Source organism: Vitis vinifera, chromosome 3 (genome assembly GCF_030704535.1).
Source record: "Vitis vinifera cultivar Pinot Noir 40024 chromosome 3, ASM3070453v1".
Classification (NCBI taxonomy): Eukaryota; Viridiplantae; Streptophyta; class Magnoliopsida; order Vitales; family Vitaceae; genus Vitis; species Vitis vinifera.
This window is the reverse complement of record NC_081807.1, coordinates 3,905,702-3,923,910: the sequence shown is the minus strand read 5'-3', so window position 1 is coordinate 3,923,910 and position 18,209 is coordinate 3,905,702. Positions and strand designations below refer to the sequence as shown.

Here is an 18,209-nt window from a genome sequence, read left to right as displayed (position 1 = left end):
GGGTACTTAACCTGAACAAATTGCTTTAATCATCAGAGTCAAACATGATTCTCCAACCAAATTTATTCATTATTTTTCATATTTAAAATTTCCAAAAGGCTCATTTCATGAGAAGAAGAGCCCTGATCCATATTTGGTTCTGAAAAGATCAATGAAGGGGGGAAAACTAGTATCTTACACATTTTCCTTTCCTTTCCCTCACTCTTCTGAATAATAAAACAGGAAGCCAAAACTTTCTTCAATGATTTCATGGATCTTCCATGAGATAGGTCATGTTGTGAGTTGGCAATAGAATTAATAAGATTTGAAGGACAACTGGAAATTCCATTTCTAGTTAACTAACAAACTGGACAAAGCACAAGAAAAGCTGCCATCAGCACTACTTTCTCCTTTATCTTTTCTTCCACTAAGTGCAACTTGACCAGTTGACCTCTCTTATAAGGAAATTGCAACTGAGTTGCCCACATCATGTCATGGGAAACAATGTTCGTAAAAAAACATGTAAGCCTCCTGTTAGACAAGACAAGACAATACAAGAAATTGCATTTAGTACAAGGGTCCGCTTATTGGGTCATGTGTTTAATCATGCATTCATTAACATCCATGACAAGAAAATTATGATACAATTGAAAGAAATAAACTAGAACTAGGACGAACTATGGATACTTAAACAAAAAATTCGATAGACTAACTAATTGGTCCTGTAACCAGAGAAAGAGCAAGAATTCAGCATCCAGCCGAGTTGAATTATATTGTCCACTATTAGAGCTAAGTTACATGGATATTTCAAATTTTTTAGAGCATTGTGTTAGATATGGCATGACATGGGGTATATCTTGTGTCCAACATGCCACTGTTCAATGCATACCCACTGTTCAATGTAATCCTAGTTCAACCTGCTTCCATGCATGACATTGCAATGCAAGTGATGGACCAATATCAGGCACACCATGTTATATTCTTCATTTTGGCTTACATTATAGGAGGAAAATTAAAGGATTAAAAAATTCCTCGGTTCTGTCATTCCCTGTGTCCAAAAAAAATAAGCACTTCAATAATTCTGTCTCATGTCCTTGGGATTAGACTAGTTCTTGCACCATAGCTGTTAGGTTGGATGAGCCTAGTCACAAAGGAAAGCATAGCCAACTCGAATTGACGCAGGTGGGCAGGTATACATTTAAAAAAATTTCAGGTCTTGGCAGGTTGAAACCCTGCACAAGAGAGACCAAAGGTAGGGATGGCTAATGCCAGGCAACAGAAATCCATAAACCCCAGGTTTAGAGGTTGGGTCGATGCAAGATTTTCCACCACATGGGGAAAGCATCCAACTGAGAAACACCATTTTCTAAAATACAATCAAGTTTTGCAAATTCAGTAGAATTAGATTGAAACAATGAGCCCCAACCCAATCTTTGAGGATAATTTAGATGGGAATAGAAATCAACCGGAAATTTGCAACTGGATCCAGAAATAAAGCCAAACAAGGAAACTTCCGCAAATACCTAGTTACACTGGTAGAAAATCCTGGATTAACCAGCAAATAATCTAGAACAAACATAGTTTCACAATGTAATAAACTAATTTTTGTTTCAATAGCATGTTTGGCAGCATATTCTAATAATCTTAACTTGACTTAGTTCACAATTATGGTCTGAAAATTTCTCAGGTAAAAAAATTTCAAACTGACCATCACATCTGTGCACACAAGACACAAACATACACACATGAAAGCATCATATAGAGATGACGAACACGTTCTCTCTCTCACACACACACATTCCTTAATGAAATTTTAGTAACGTAGCATATACAATCTCACCTCAATTATCCCTCTCCCTGGGCCAGTTGGGAGAACTCCATAAGGAAACACATAGAGATTAAGTCCAACTGCTTCAAATATGTCTCGAAGAAGAGAAATCACTTGTAGAGCAAGCACATCTTGCCGACAATCATCTCCTACCTGCAATGGAGGAGCTCAGTCAAGCCATGTGCAATATTTCAGAAGCAAAAGTAAAGGAGAGTTATCACATCAGGAACATAGGACTGAATAAATTCACATAGGGCCAGCTCTCTTCAAATCACAATTGCTAAGTTGATTCTAACAAAAAGGATTTGATGCACACAGAAAAGGGTGAAAAAAGGTAAATAGGCTTACTTTGAAAATGCAAGCTTGGGGCTTTATATCATTATGATTCCCTTCCCGATCAACCACATTAAATGTAATCATAATTGGAACTTTTGCTGCTGACTGTAAAGTTATCCCACTATCCACCTGAATACCCTTGACAAGTTTAGTAGTAGCAGTAGGTAGATAAAGGTCTTCTCCTTCCATTTGAATTTTCTTCAATTCCCTGTTGCGACCATTTAAAAAAGCACCAACCTCAACTGCTAATACCATACACAGACACAAACAACTGGCTTATGAATTCCCAATATAGAATAATACCTCCTGATACCAGCTGGTCGTTCTTCCTTCGGAAGTGGCAGAAGTACACCAGAAATAGATGTGACTTGGTCAAAGAAACGAAATTCTCTATTATACAAATCAAGGGCTTTGGGGGTGAAACCATCAACAATTCGCTGCCTAACAACTGGCAATAACGCTTGAAATGAACTATTCTGAAACAATAGAGAATAAATCTAAGTAATTGAGCAAGGAATGATACACTTTTTAGAAATACAGGGTAAATCAAATAGAAACTTCATTATTCATCCACAAATTCATGAATTTTAGAGATGAAAAATTCTTGAACATTTTTTAGCTGCTAACTTTACATATGTAACTACAGTGTATCCTGGTGTTAGAATTGATACCATAGAAGCAAGAATAAAATATCAGCGAAATTCTCCAATATATTGACAGATATATCAGTTATCAGTCGTCCCCGAAAGAAAAAATGGGAGGAAAAGTCAGTCCAACAGAAATTCAGCAATTTTCCAGTGATTTTTTTATTATTTTTTGACCAATTTTCATGATATTTCATTATTTTTTTGGATATTTCAGGATTTTATCCCCCTGTGTTGGCCAAAATTGACAACACATCGCACATCAACGGGATACATTTCACCCCCAGACCCTCCATAAAATTCCAAGTATTCATTTCTTCTGTTGGGATTTCCCAGAAACCAAACAGAACATAAACAAGAACACAAAAGGCAAAAAAAAAAAAAACACTAAACTAATACCAAAACCAGGCGTCTCTGCAACAGCCACTGATCTCAATTGTGCCCTCGGTGAGTCAGTTTTTGAGCTTAGAAGAGAGAAACTGTGCAACCTCGGTGGATAAAGCTTCAATTTGGAGCAGAAACAGAAAACAGGGGAGATAGAGAAGATATGATTCTGTAAAAATGAAACCTTAAGAGAAAAAAAAAGAAAAAGGAAAGAAATGAAAGACAAGGGGCAAAATGGGTTTGATCTTGGTTTCCTCCACAATATCTATCTATCTATCTATATATATATATATACAATATTATAAATTAAATTTTAATAATATATTAGTTTTATTTACTTTATGCATTTTTATATCTTTTATAAAAAAAAATTAAACATGAAAGAAAATTAAATTTATAAATAAAATTAAAAATATTTTTTTAACAAAAATTATCATAAATATTATCATTTTTTATATCATTAATTACATATTTACATCTAAAGCAGGAAAATAGATCATGCATTTTCAAATATGGTGTATTATTATTCAATGCAATAAATTTTATCTTATATATTATTCTTTTTTAATAAAATAGATTTAATTTATATATATGTATGTATGTATGTATGTATGTATGTATTATTGCTTATTTTATCATTTTTTTAAAAAGTATTTCTTAACATTTTGTGAGTTTTGATAAACTTTTATTCTATTGAACCTCTTTTTTTTTTTTTTTTTAAGTTTCCGCCAACCACCAAGATTTTGCCAATTTTTAATATTTTGATCCAGTCCATTGATAGGGACATTGAGGATAAAATGGTATGGTGGATCTTGAAGTGTGGCCTTTTTTCAGTTAAATCAGTTTGTTCCTCTTTGTCCATTAGGACAGAGACCTTCCCTTACAGCATTGTTTAGAGTTCTTTGGCTCAATGACAGTTTTTTTTAACTTAGGAAGCCACTTGGGTTAAGATGCTGACGTTGGACCAACTTAAAAGGAGGGGGGTGTATGATGCTGAATAAATGCTATATGTGCAAGGAAGAAGAAGAAAGTTTGACCATATCCTGCTTCACTGCTCGAAAACAATAATCTTGTGACAGCTGATTTTCGCCCCTATTTGGAATAGAGTGGGTAATGCACTCCTCAGAAAAGAAGGCGCTCCTGAGTTGGCATGGATCTTTTGTAGGGAGCAAGAGAAAGAAAGCTTGAAAAGTTGCTCCCTTCGGTCTATTTTTGACCATATGGAAAGAAACAAATGAGCGTTTGAGAACACTGAAAAAGTAGATGAAACACTCAAACAATCATTTATGTATAAATTTTTTGAATGGGCTAGAGTGTACTCAGGAGTTGGTGTGTCCATGTTGGACTTTATGGAATAGCTGAGCTCAATGTAGTGGATTGGGGTTGTTTTTCGAGTACCCCTCCATTTGGTGTGGCCTTGTGGTGCCTTTGAAGACATTGTGTATACTTCATTGCACTCTTTTGTTAGGCACTTAATACAATGGATTTGTTCTCGTCAAAAAAAGGAAGCTATTTATCTAAAAAAATTGACATCATATAAGATGTAAGGCAATGAAGAAATTTGAAACATATAACAAATTCCTGACAGGCTAAACCACTGTGCATTAGCAAATAATATTATCTAAATAGATTACAAACACACAGAGCAGTGATCATAGGAAATGTGTTGCATACTGCAATAGTTTTCCAAATCAAACAGGATAAGGGACAATTGCTAACTGTGTTATATATATTCCTACAAAGTAACCTTTTCATTTGATTTCTGAATATGTACCTATACAAATTAATAGTCAAACAAAACCAAACAACTGTAGGAGGGAGTGCCAAAGAAGCGGCTACTCATAAATTAGATTACTGAGGATGTAATAAAACCATAAAACCTTGTGTCGGTTGAGAATCAAAGATCTCGCATTCTACCTAGATCAAGTGCTACTTGGCTTGAGAAAAAGAAACAAGTCGAGATGAACATACCTTTGCAGAGGCTGCATCTTTTCCCAATTCTGGACCATATTGCTCACCCTGCCATTCATAAACTCATAGATATCATAGAAGGTAGCACATATCTGATATCACATATTCAAAGCATACGGAATTACAGATATACTTCCAGTTTAACCAGAAAACTTCTAAAGCATGGCTATTTTTTCAGTTAAATAAACATGCGAATTTCCTACCTGTAGATGCCATATCAGAATATGAGCAAATATATCACTCCTTTGAGCAGCTCTAAGCAAATATCCTTCAACCAACCTCTGAGAAAGCATTTGCTAAACAAATGTCAGGATGCAAAATAAATTTAGGGTTACTCAAGTCAGACAGGCAATCAATCCAACCTTAGACCTTAGATTTAACCACCCTGCACAAAGCTCAACACAACTTGTGCTTAAAAAATCAATCCCCGTCCAGATGGGTAGAATTTGGTTGGCTATGAAAACAAAATAAAATAAGTGAACTATCATCTGAAAGTTTATCATTTCCACTAAATGTTTTTTACTTCATCAATTAAACTCTCTTTCATCTTTTCTTTTTTCTAAATGTTTTTTACTTTGCCCACTTAGTTCTCTTTCATCTTTTCTTTCTTTAAGAGAGAGAGAGAGAGAGAAACAACTATACTATCTCTTTTGATGTAATTCATATAAAAGTCATATGTTAGTGAATATAGTAACCTTCAATGGAAATGAAGTAACATATAAATGTATGTCAGGATAGCATATTGTTGGTTGCTCAACAGCCCAACCAAAAAAGCCTAACATAAACTGACACCAGGCTTTTCAATACACACCCAACCTAAATACTCTGTGTCAGGAGAGGCTGGGTTAGGAGTTAGGAGTTAGGATTGACAGGTTGAACCTATCTAAATTGCAGCTCTGAATCATGATAATGAAGTTCAAATTAGACACAATAAATCAACATCTCCAAGAGATAACTCACCCCTTCATCATAGCGTAAAGCCTGAACCAGCTGGGGCATGAAAAAAGTAACTCGATTAGGAGGATATGATTCCAAAACCCTAAGAACATAAGCCATAACACGTGGGTGTCCCTTATATGCAGGAGTAAGGAACTCAAGAGCCTGCGTAATTGAACAAGCTGCCCAATGTGGCAATTGTTGCAAGAGTGTTGAATTTTCATCAACTGCTTTTGGGGTGACAAAATATGGCAATGCTTCTGGCATGCAGCGGAGCTCCATTATGTGCAACTACAAGAAGAACAAAAAACATAACCCCATAAAAGAGGAGAAATAAAAGACTAGAAATATGAACTAATGGCATTTAAATGCATCGCAATAAAATTAAGAACAACATTAGTTACATAGTGACTTATTGAAGTGAATCAACCTTCAAATGCGTATTAAAAAAAAAAAAAGAAGAGAGAGAACAAAGAAAAAAACATTAAACTAAACTAAACTAAACTAAACTAAACCTCAAACCCTTGAATCACCAGGCAGGATTAGATGGTTATTATTAGATGGACCCATTTGCCACCCTTGATACTTTATATGTGTGTGTGTGGAATATGAAAAACAAAAACAACATTAACAAACCAGAAAAGAAAAAGGGCAAATTAAAGTGAGGGTAGTCAATAGTGCTAGAATGGGATGGATGAGAAGACCACACACCTGAACCAGCTGAGTCACTTCAGCCTTCAAGGAAGGAACTGTTGGGAACCTTGAGGCCAAGGATAAAGCTATCCGTGGATCAACAGAAAAGGCAGTTCTGGCAAACTCAATCCATTTCTCTGAGCTAATTTTTAGCCGAGAAGATGAACTTTCCCAAAAGAAATAAATACAACAGCAGACAATAAACATAAGCATGGAATCACCAGTTTAACAAAAAAGATTAATAGAACAGTAATAAGCATGGTGAACAGAATCAAAAGTTTGTATAAGTTACCTTGAGTTGGTGGGTTGTGCCCAAACGTGAAGTCTATCAGCTTCATGCTGGCATAGCATCAAAAGCAACTGCTTACGTTTTTCTCTTCCAGCAGCATAGTTCTCCATCTGTCCCCAAACAGGGTGATATTGATCCTTCTGCATATTTATCCAAGTTGATGAGCAAATAGCATATACAAATTGATAACAATTGACACAAAGAAGGGAAAAAAAATAGCATACACAAATCCTACAATAACAGTTAACAAAAGAAGAAAAAAGGTTTGTAACCAGAGAAGCACATGTACTTTTTTAGGTAGAAGAATCAATCTCAAAACCTTACAGGCTCTAGTACCATGCACTGCAAATATAATCATCTTACCACATCACCCAAAGAGCTCCCATTTTCACGCACACCCTTTTTTGACTCTGGTTGAACAGTATCCACCCGTTCATTTGAAAGATAATGAACAAATATAGAAACAGATTGAGCCTCACTCTGGGCAAAATTTATGTTGTTCATGTCATACCATTCAGGTTCATAAGCAAACCAGCCCAAAGAAGCCCTGTCAAATGCATGAAGTAAAATATTCAACTCCTGGAGGTAAAAGGAAAAAAAATAATAAGCTGACAAGCAACTGCGAGCTTAATACAACACCGTACAAACTAGTGTGAAAACAGACGAAAAAGTAGTTGTATCACACTAAGCTCCAAAAATTTATGCCAGTGCTATCAATAAATAAATAAATCAAGATCGACCACAGGTATTAATTTCTACTTTAAATCATGTAATACATCTTATAGGCAGAAAGACAGTCAGAATCTAAATTCTAAAATGATGGGGATAGGGTTGTCAATAATCACATTTAATATTTAAGTTTCTAGGAAATGGAAAAAGATTGACAATAACATAATATTCTTACATTGAAGAATTATTGCCAATGTGGGAAAAAAAAAGTCAAAATCAGAAAGTTTTGAGAGAAGGTTGAAGAAATAGATAAGAACCCTCCAACACAGCCACTTATAGCTTTGGCAGAACTTGTTTAGCCTGGAAGGAGAGCAGTAGTGGTTCCCGTGGAAGATGTGTTATATATTGGAGATTATTACATCATCTTGGGGATAGGAGATGGGTATTGTGGACCAATATGTAATCTTTGGAGGGAGTAAAATTGTAGGATGTTTTAGGATAGGAATTCAGCAGTACAGAATACTACCCTTCAGAGTCCAAAGAATTTCAGAATCTTCCTTTGAGCATTGTTATAGCCGAATGGTCATCCCATTTGTTACCTGTAGATAAGAGGAGAGACTTTCCAACTGAATTTCCCTGACAGAAGGCAATATTAAAATTAAGTTGGGGGGCTGTTACTCAGAGAATTCAAGGGATTGTGAAAGCTGACAGTATTTGCATCATCTTTGTTTTCTCAGAGAGGCATGGGTTTAAGATCGAGGAGGACAAATGGGCAGTTTAGCAAGGCTTGCAGGAAGCCTTGGACAAGGCCTTGGTCTCTTGTTTGATTTGAGGCAAACAGGATATTCAACAACTAGATTCACACAAACTACAAAATTGATTTAAGGCACCAATCTTTCTGCCATGTACATGCTAACCCATAAAGACAAACTTTTAACAAAGCAGCTCTTCAATGATTGAGTCGATAGCTCAGCATTTTCAAAGGGTCTCCAATTTCTTTCTTTCCATAGTGTCCAAAAAATACACAATGGGGCAACTCTCCAAACCTTCTTACACTTTCTTCCCATGAGGTTGTGCCAACTTAAGTGGGTCTCCCTAACTGAAAAAAGGACCTAAACAACTCCGGATAGAAAAATTGTAATTTCCTCCTTTTTTTTTTTTCTGATGGGCAGAAATTTTATTTTCCCTCTTTTCAGGCTACACCTGTTTGATTTCTCTCGGTATAAAACCCATGAACCTTGGTGTATACCTCTTTTCATCAATATATATCTCATCATTGCTTTCTCATAAATAAAAAAATAAAAAAAAGACAACACCAACAACTATCATTGCTTGGGTCTGGCAGAAGAAGCTTGGCCCTTAAAAATTCAAATATCATATGAGGAAAGATCATTCAGGCATAGAACCCTGAGGCTCAAGCTAGGTGGATCCACAAAGATAACAGCAATAAGAAGGAAAAGCGATATGTAGTGCAGCAAAAAAGCCTCCAAAGACATAAAATTGCCTTAAAAATTTTGCCATTCCTCTCAAGCCATAGCACCCAAGGTGGGAGTATTGCCACCCACCACAACAGCCCGCTTCTAGCATAGCCACCAAGCCTGCAGAAATTAATTGCCAAAATATCTGCTACTCCTCTAAAGGGAACCTAAGACAACCTCACAAATCTGAACAATTTATGCCATAAGTACAATGCTACTGGACAGCACAAGAAAAGATGACCAACTATACTTAAACCATCCAAACAAAAGCCACAATGAGCCTAAGTTTTATTATAGGACCTCAGCTGCACCATAAAATTGATATTAACCTTCCTGTTAGCCAAAAGTCAAGCAAAAGCCCTAACCTCATTGAAACTCCACATGAAATTGACCTGTGAAAGAGAGAACCAGCACCTCAGTTTTATTCAAGGCCTGAAAGAAGAAACAACTACAAAATAAACCTAGGTGGGTCAATAACTAAGCTCTGAGGTCATGGTAAGATGTGATGTCAGGTACGATGGCGACAAGTAGATTGCCAAAAGAAAAGGAAACAAAGAAGAGAGGTCAACCAATTCTTGGTTAGACAACAAAGCGAAAGAAAGGACAAAACTCCTCCATTGGCAGACATGGCAACATCTTTGTTTGCCATCCTAGAACTATCTAAGAAGGAGAACCCCACTATTCTAGATAGCTATTCTCTTACCTGAGATTAAGGGTGGTAAAGTTTGACACGATTAACCAACACGACTTGAATCCAACATCTTTTTCATGGGTTTGGGTTGAGTATAATCATGTTTGAGTCAAATTTGTGTCAACCTGCATAACCTGTTTAATAAACAAGTTGTTTTTGGGTCAACATGCACAACATGAATTGACTTACTTAATAATCATGTTGATTAACCTAATTACAATTTTAACCTATTCAACCTATATTTGACTCATTTAAAATTTGATTTTGAATAAATAGATCAATTAAATCATAAACATGTCATATTAGAAGATTAATCATATAGACTTATACACGATCTAACTCAATTTGATTATTAATGAAGACTTGATTAATAAATGGGTTATACAAAATGTTACTTGTCTAATAATTAGGCTGTGTTTAGGCAATTCACCAACAAGGTTGAGACTTGTGAAGAAATGGTCTCTCTCAAACCTTCCATAATTCCAAGATCTTTGCCTCCATAACCCCATACTAGTTGACTTCAAAAAGGCCTTGATAAATTGTCCTTTTTAACCTAGGTTACTATGGAATAACCATCAAAGTTGGACTCCAGAATACCCACTGATGGCAGAATCCAGTCAACCTAACATCCTGGCCCATACCCGTAGCCAAGATCCCAATCCAATTTTGATGCTCAAAGGTAATGCAGAGTATCCCTTGGCTATGGACATCTAGATAGGTGTAAGTGCACATACTAGCCCATGTATCAATTAACGATCTCCCGCTCTCCTCCAGCTAGAGGACCCACAAAGTAGTTGTGCTGATTCCTTTCCCCGGTGCTCTCCCTCTAGGAGTCCTCCCATAACCCTACAAGAAGATATATTTTGCAAATTTACTGGGTGCTAATAGTTATGATTGAATTTTAATGATAACTTGATCTATCAAAAAAAAAATTTAATGATTACTTGAATTTTAAAGTCTAACAGCTATAGATATCGTCATTTAAGCATTTTAGGTCATGCACAGGATTCATCAAGCACGCATTCCAGTTAAAGCACACATGTTGAGAAGAAAAAATACACAAAAAGAACAGCAGAATGGAAAGTTTCAGAGCATAAAGGAATAACAAATGCAACACAATCAAATGTAACAGTGTGCTGGAAGATACTAGGAAGGATATTTCAAATGGAAAACCAATTAAGCTTAAATAAAATATGCACTAAAGCAGCAGAAAGTGAAACTGTAATATGAGTTTATGATCACCGATAAATCCGATCTTCTAGCAGCTGAAGCCCAGTTTTAAAACTCTGCAGATTGCCCTGAGACTGGCATGAGCAGAATTTGAGCCCAAGAAGCATGACAGTGAAAAAAGTACCAGTAGCTGCAGGATGACGTGAAAACTTCCAAGGTAGTTTTGCAGTCCCTTGTAACATTCGACCAAGAAGCAAGAGTTGTTCAACACTATTGTGCCTAACTACCTATACAAACAGAGAGAGAATAAGAAGAAAAGGACCAAACAATAATGTTAAACAAAAGGGAAAAACGGAGTATCCATAACTACATAGACACTAAGAGAGAACAACTTTGAAAAATCATGGGAAGAATTTCCAAGATGCATTTGATGTAAGTAAGGGATATCCTCACATCAATAAACTATACATATAAAGAACATAATAAGTGGTTTGCTAAATGATTCAACAATTCCTACCTCAAAGCGGTCAATCAAGAACCCAAGCCAGAGTCTATGAGCGATTATCTGTTCAACAGGATCCTTTTCTGGCAGTTGTTCTGGCTCTCCAGGGGAAAGATGAGGCCTTAATTTTGCAGTTGGTCCCGAATACCTTGCTTCAGACGCAAAGAGACCACGTTTTGTGTCGATTGTCCACAACCATGCATCAACAAGCTCAGCAAGGACAAGAGATCCCAGTTGAGGTGCAGCAGAAACTAACCAAGTCCAAATGAATACACCAGTTTCCATTGCATCCGGGGTGGAAATGTAAGCCGGACACCAACAAAGAAGACGTAGAAGTTGTGAGGAGCCTTCTAGATTCGATTTTGAGTCAGAGCCCTGGTAAAAAAATCATTCCATCATATTCAGAAATAATAAATTACAGAAACATGGTTAATTCTTCAGTGTAGAGAAAATACAGACATGAAGATTAGAAGTATGCTTACCAGATTTGAGAGAAGCAATGCAGTTGCCTGAGAACAAATTTCACGAAATGACAACTTATTCACTTCCCCACCTTTCTCTGCAATGTTAACAAATTGTTGAAGTCGACGCACAAATTTGTTAAGCAAAATTTCATTAAAAGACTCATTCTCAGGCTGTGGTTGATGAGACACTCCAGATCTCAACCTTTGAAGGCCAAGAGCAAAGCCTGTTGGGGCAGCACCAGGTTGAAATCCATCAATGCTGTCGTAAAACCTTCTCATTCCAGCAATTTCTCCAGCGTGATTGCACTTAACTGTTGCACTGACTATTCCTGTACTTAGAACCTCCAAGTTGAAGGCGTCTATCAATTTAAAGTTTGCTCCTGATGCTGCAGCAGCTGCAGCAATAACTGCAGGAACATTTGCTGTTCGTGTACCTATCCAACTATCATTTTTCCCAGTGCCAATCCGTATCTCAGATAGAAGAGAGACCACATCAGGCTTATGCTGAGCTCTCTGCCATGTGTTTGCTTTACAAAGCTTTTCCTGAGGTACATTTGGAAACAACAAACACAGATACAGGTATCAATCAACACAAGAACAAACTTAAAATGTATAACAAGAGTACCAATATTAAAATACCTAACACCAAAATTATTCTGAAGCTTTAAAAAGGTGTAACAGCTTCAAAAATGAAATTTTGTGAGACCATCCATTAAAATAAGGCACTGAAATCTTTATTCAATTTCACAAGGAACCTTATTTCATAATAACATATATCACACACAATTTAAGAAAACAACCTGGAGTAAGGGTTGCATAAAAGTGAACAAAAAATGATGTTTCATAAGAAACCTACTTTTTTATTTAAAAAAATTAAAGCAGCCAACCCTTGAGAAGACGAGACCAGTTAATAACCAGAATATACAATAATGCCTTCCATGGATAAAGCTAAATGTCACCAACCTGAAGAAGACCCTGGCTGGTGCATGGAGCATATGAAAGTGAATTTATGATCCACTCTCGAACAACCTTTTGATATAAAGAACGTATGGTTGCTACCCAAGCAGGATCATTGAAAAGAGCAGAAGGCGACTCATCATGAACTGAAAATAGCAGGGAATCCAGACAGGAGGAATTCCATAGAACCTGCAGGCATGTAATTTCATTTCCTTCAACTGTACTTAGCAATTTATAGAACAAATAAATAAATTAATTAAATAATTGAAGACATAAATGAAATAGTATTGCAATAAACTTTACCTGAAGAAACCTTTCTCTAAGTTGACTCAACAAGTTGACAGAGATATCTCGAATGTGTTCCTCCCTTTGAGACATGTTCTTTATGAGAAAACAGGCATGAGCAGAAAGAGTAGATTCTCTGATCTCAGCTTCATTTCCGGTATCAGATATTCGATCCTCCTAAAGGCAGTTCTAAGGATCAGTTATGTTTGCATAGAAAAAACTAATAATTAAAAGAACAGGAACCCATCATAATGCTGGAATTAAAAAGTACATTCTTCACGATATTTTAGAAATGAAAACAGAGCATGAGTTTACTGAAACAAAAAAAAAAAAATCATGAAACACTAGATCCTGCACTAAGAAATTGCCCTTCCCGATCACAAACATTCTTTCAACATAAACATAAAAAAATATATATATATCAATTGAAACTACAAAAATTACGAAGAAGGTACATTCAAGGAACAGTGACTTTGCTTTATGCAAACCCAAGATCTGAATCCCACAAAACCTTTATATTTAAACACCAGCAAAAAACAAGATAGACAGCTAACAAAACCGAACAGATGCCTAATGCCAAAAGAACCTTTCTTTATATGTGTGTAGTACTTCAATTGGCAAAACATTCAAATTGATGAGTAGGAAAATTCATTTCTACAAAAAATTTAAAAATCTACTCATTCATGCAGAAGCGGTTATTATATAACTGGTAACTATGGGAAAAAGAGATGAAATAAGGATATGCACAATACATATGCAATCTACTAAGCCACATGATCATAAGCTTTCTCTATATCAAGTTTGCACAAAATGCCACAATAGTTCTTTTTCAAAATGGAGTCGATGGCCTCATTAGCAATAAGAGAAGCATCCAGAATTTGTCTACCCTTCAACTTTCACAAACTCCCAAGAAAGCTGCCAAAAAGCCATTGGAAAGCCATCCGGTCCTGGACCTTTCTCACCGCTAAGGTCCATTAGAGCCTCAAACACCTCCTCCTCTGAAAAGGGCTCCTCCAACCTTGCTGCCTATTGCTCCCCTAACCTCTCAAACTGCATCCCATCTAAACTGGACCTCCAATCCCCCTAGTCAGAGAGCAACAGTTTGAAGGCTTGGACCACCCCATTCTTGATATCAGCATCCTCTGTGATCCAAGACCCATTTATCCTGATTCTAGCCAACGAATTCCTTTTCCAGTGGGCATTATCCATGTTATGAAAGAATCTAGTATTTTTGTCCCCTTCCTTCAACCACACTTCCCTTGATTTTTGCCTCCAAGAAATTTCTTCTAGCAGGACCCATTTTTTAAACTCCTCTCTAGCTTCATTTCTGGCACTCAGCTCCTCCAAAGACAGAGTACAAGACCTATCCTTAGAATCCCAGTGGGCCAACTATTCCAAAGCCAAAGCCTTTTTGAATTGAACTTTTCCAAACACCTCTCTATTCTAGATTTTCAGATCCAATTTCAAGGCTTTCAACTTTTCTACCAAGATGAAACTTGACGACCGCTCAACTCGTACCCCTCCCACCAGCATTTCAATAAATCCTTGAAACCCTCATCTTTCATCCACATGAGCTCGAATCTAAAAGGAGATGGACCCCTCGTTACCCCACTTCCATCTAGCAGAATGGGAGTGTGATTAGACTAAATTCCCACCTCCCCAAAGGAAGTCCCTCCAAATAGATTGACTTTATGGTTGTAGGTTGTTTCTTTTGTTTTCTCACATGTGTAGCATAAACTTGAAATAAGTGATCTCGATCATGTTTAGATATTTGAACATTCTCTAGTTTCTAGGTTTTCAGTAGCAACTCCTTTTGTTTCGTCACATACCAAAACTTTAAACATACTAGTCTTTAGATTTTTCATAACAGTTTCGTTTATTTGGTTCTTTTAGATGACCGAGTTACAACCATTTGAGCTTCTTTATTCTATGTTTCATAATTTTACTCATTTTTTAAATTTCAATTGTTTGATTTTTTTCTCAATAGCAAAAAATGTACATGATGCCAATCACTATATAAACTCAAAAACTATTTGTGAAATCATAACAGCAAGGCAAATAAACAGGGTGGACCAAATCATTTACTTGACACGTCAATGGCTAGACCAGATTTCGGAACACAGGCTTCATGCTTTCCAAAAGAAATACACCACAGTTACAGAGTGTCCCATTAAGTAGAAGGTTGAATTAATTTCAACTCACTAAAGCAATGAACATCAAAATTAAATCTGTTTCAATCACAAGGACACAAATAAGTGCCTAAGGATTGAAATGCAAAAGTAGGAAATGGTTGTATGACTTATTAAATGATTTAAAGTCATAGATAACCAATATAATAATAATCTAACAACAATAATGATAATAACTACCAGATCAATTTCATATGTGAACTGTGACTATACATTCGTACCAGACCTACAACCCAGGAGGATGAAAATTATTTGCTAAAAAACGTCGAAATGATAAACAAAACAGTGGGACTGCTCAAAAAGCCTTATATAAAGCAAAGAAGTACCAGCCATGATACTGCTGTTTCAAATGCTGTGTGGACTATTGCTGTCAAACACTGGAAGACAGCTGGCATAAGATTTGGAGTTTTGAGGTACTCAAAGACACAGCTGAAGGCACTTCTAGAAGCATTCAAACTGGCACCACCACCGTTAAGTATGCCACCATTGCTGCTGAATCGTATAATCTCCAAAAAAGCTACTGCAAGGAGATAGGTAGCCTTGACGCCTATGGAAGATAAATGAACAGAGAAATATTTCAGACACCAAAATAAGTATAGTGACAAATCAACTAAAAAAATTTATTTAAAAAATCTTGGTAAGAACAAAGTTTATCAAGCAAAGCCCAAAACAACATAATTCACCCAACATGCATCTCTTTTGTCAAAAATAAAAAGGAGTTTGTAGGCATGTATGAGAAGATAAGAAGTCGTCTATTTAACCTGAAATTGTGCTCATTGCAGTAACCTCAACTCGTCCTGCTAAAGCAGCAGAAAGAGCAGCTCTTTGGGCTACAGCAGCTTTCTCGTTGCCACTCCCTCGACGACTTCCAGGATTGTGAAGAGCATTAAGTTCCAATTCATCTTCAAGCCATTTTACTGAGCTAACAACCTAGAAAGAAACCCTATATTTAATTAATATTTTAATATACTCACTAGCAAGAAGGACCGTGTCAATGCAATCACCAGAGACATGGAACACTAATTTAAGTAGACAAAATAATAGTCAAATAAAGTGCAAGTATATTCCAACATTCATAAAAGTGTATCTAAGTTGACTAGCCAAAACATAGGCAATTGATCCAGAAAAAGTACAACTCATAGAAGCATGGTATATTGATGTTCATAAACTGCCCAGCATCAAAAAATATATTTATATTTTTAACATCGACAAAAACTATATATATTTGCACAAATTATTGACATAAAAATAATAATAAAATAAATAAGTGGATAATTTGGTCTACAAATTTTCTCATGTTTTAACTCCTAATATTTTACTACTAAACAAAGAGATAAACTATAATGCAGAACTTAAATCTATACCTGAAAAGACACTGATTAAAATAAAGCAAAGATTTAAATGCTTAGTTTTGAACACAGTACCCACTTTCAAAATGAGATTCTAGGACCAAAAAGCCCTAGGGACAAACTGATCTTGGATTGCATGGCAGTAGCAAGTATTGCCTATCTATCTCAGTTTCAAAACACAGTTTAAAGGCAATCTTTCATCCAAAATCAGTCAGAATTTGGCTCCCAGCCATTGAGATACCTCATGTAAGTTCATCTTCCAGTCAAATGCGGATTTGCGGAACAATGCAGCAAACCAAACATGTGATGGGTCATATCAAGACTTCACCAACTGATTTTCCTACTTTATCTGAGACACTATTATACTACCAAGGAGATTGAGTGAAATATAGTCTAGAAATCATATAATGAAATTGATCTTTGTATACTCTAAACAAGACTCAAGATTTGAATGGGAATATGTTAAGGATATTGTGTTGATTCTATTAAGAAGATTATGTTAATTCCTGCAATAAATGAGACTTAATTATAGATATTTTTGTAATGTACTGCTAGAAATCAGAATGTAATTAGGCTCAGCTAACTATTTTTCCTTATTTAGCTTTACTCAGTCAAACTATTTTGTATTAGTTAAAGAGTTGTACTCATTCAGGAAAGTAAGAAAGAAATTTTCCAAACCTTTCTTCAGCTTTCTCCATGGTATCAGAGCACAACTAGGGTTTCTGGAATTTTTTCGCTGCTGTTTTTTTTGCAGTCTTCTTTTCAAATGCCTGAAGACATCTAATATTTCAATAGGGCAATTTGCAATCCCTAACGATAACCCTACAATTCAGATTACCTCCCATAAACTCAAAGAACACAACTTCCTACTCTCTCTCTTTTTTTTTTTATATAGGTAAAACAAGGAGTATGTATTAAAAGGAAACACCCAAACAGCATCCCAAAGTATACAGAAAGTATACACTGGCTGCCAAAAGGCTTAGCCAAGTGGGGGAGGGAGAGAACAAAAAACATCACTTGCCCTCATTTGGAACCTAACCAATCAATAAAGCTAATAAGAGAATTAGGGTCCACATCTACAAATGCCCTAGTCCAAAACCATAAATTACAAACAAAAGAGTATTTCATCCTTTGGACCAATAATTCCACAATATCAAAAGCAAGCATGTTCCTTTCTTTCCAAACAGTCCAAAAGATACATAACCGACAGCCTTCAAAGGCTTTTTGCGACTTTTACTCAAAAAGACCCAAGCCACCCAAGAAGTGTCTCTTTAACTGAAAATGGGAGAGCCCAAGACACCCCAAAGAGAGCAAACAACAGCTGCCAAAGAATCCTTGTCTTTACACAATGGAGAAGAATGGGATCAACAGTTTCTTCTTCTAAGTGGCAAAGAA

The 18,209-nt window shown here is 36.1% G+C and overlaps 1 protein-coding gene across 2 annotated transcripts in view; it reads right to left on the bottom strand.

Annotated features, from left to right (window-relative positions):
* LOC100852729 (phosphatidylinositol 4-kinase alpha 1) overlaps positions 1 to 18,209 on the bottom strand; it is a 35,046-nt gene that overhangs the window by 1,473 nt on the left and 15,364 nt on the right. Inside the window, exons 8-23 of one of the 2 annotated variants that reach the window (XM_019218999.2) lie at positions 16,227 to 16,395; positions 15,792 to 16,012; positions 13,295 to 13,453; positions 12,998 to 13,180; positions 12,053 to 12,577; positions 11,586 to 11,945; positions 11,141 to 11,355; positions 7,424 to 7,607; positions 7,064 to 7,200; positions 6,790 to 6,937; positions 6,103 to 6,369; positions 5,346 to 5,438; positions 5,143 to 5,190; positions 2,447 to 2,619; positions 2,156 to 2,351; positions 1,820 to 1,960 (exon numbers count right to left, since the gene is read on the bottom strand). In XM_019218999.2, the coding sequence (XP_019074544.1) occupies positions 1,820 to 1,960; positions 2,156 to 2,351; positions 2,447 to 2,619; positions 5,143 to 5,190; positions 5,346 to 5,438; positions 6,103 to 6,369; positions 6,790 to 6,937; positions 7,064 to 7,200; positions 7,424 to 7,607; positions 11,141 to 11,355; positions 11,586 to 11,945; positions 12,053 to 12,577; positions 12,998 to 13,180; positions 13,295 to 13,453; positions 15,792 to 16,012; positions 16,227 to 16,395 (3,219 nt within the window). The remainder of the gene's footprint in view (positions 1 to 1,819; positions 1,961 to 2,155; positions 2,352 to 2,446; positions 2,620 to 5,142; positions 5,191 to 5,345; positions 5,439 to 6,102; positions 6,370 to 6,789; positions 6,938 to 7,063; positions 7,201 to 7,423; positions 7,608 to 11,140; positions 11,356 to 11,585; positions 11,946 to 12,052; positions 12,578 to 12,997; positions 13,181 to 13,294; positions 13,454 to 15,791; positions 16,013 to 16,226; positions 16,396 to 18,209) is intronic. The other variant, XM_003631584.4, reaches the window with a different exon arrangement.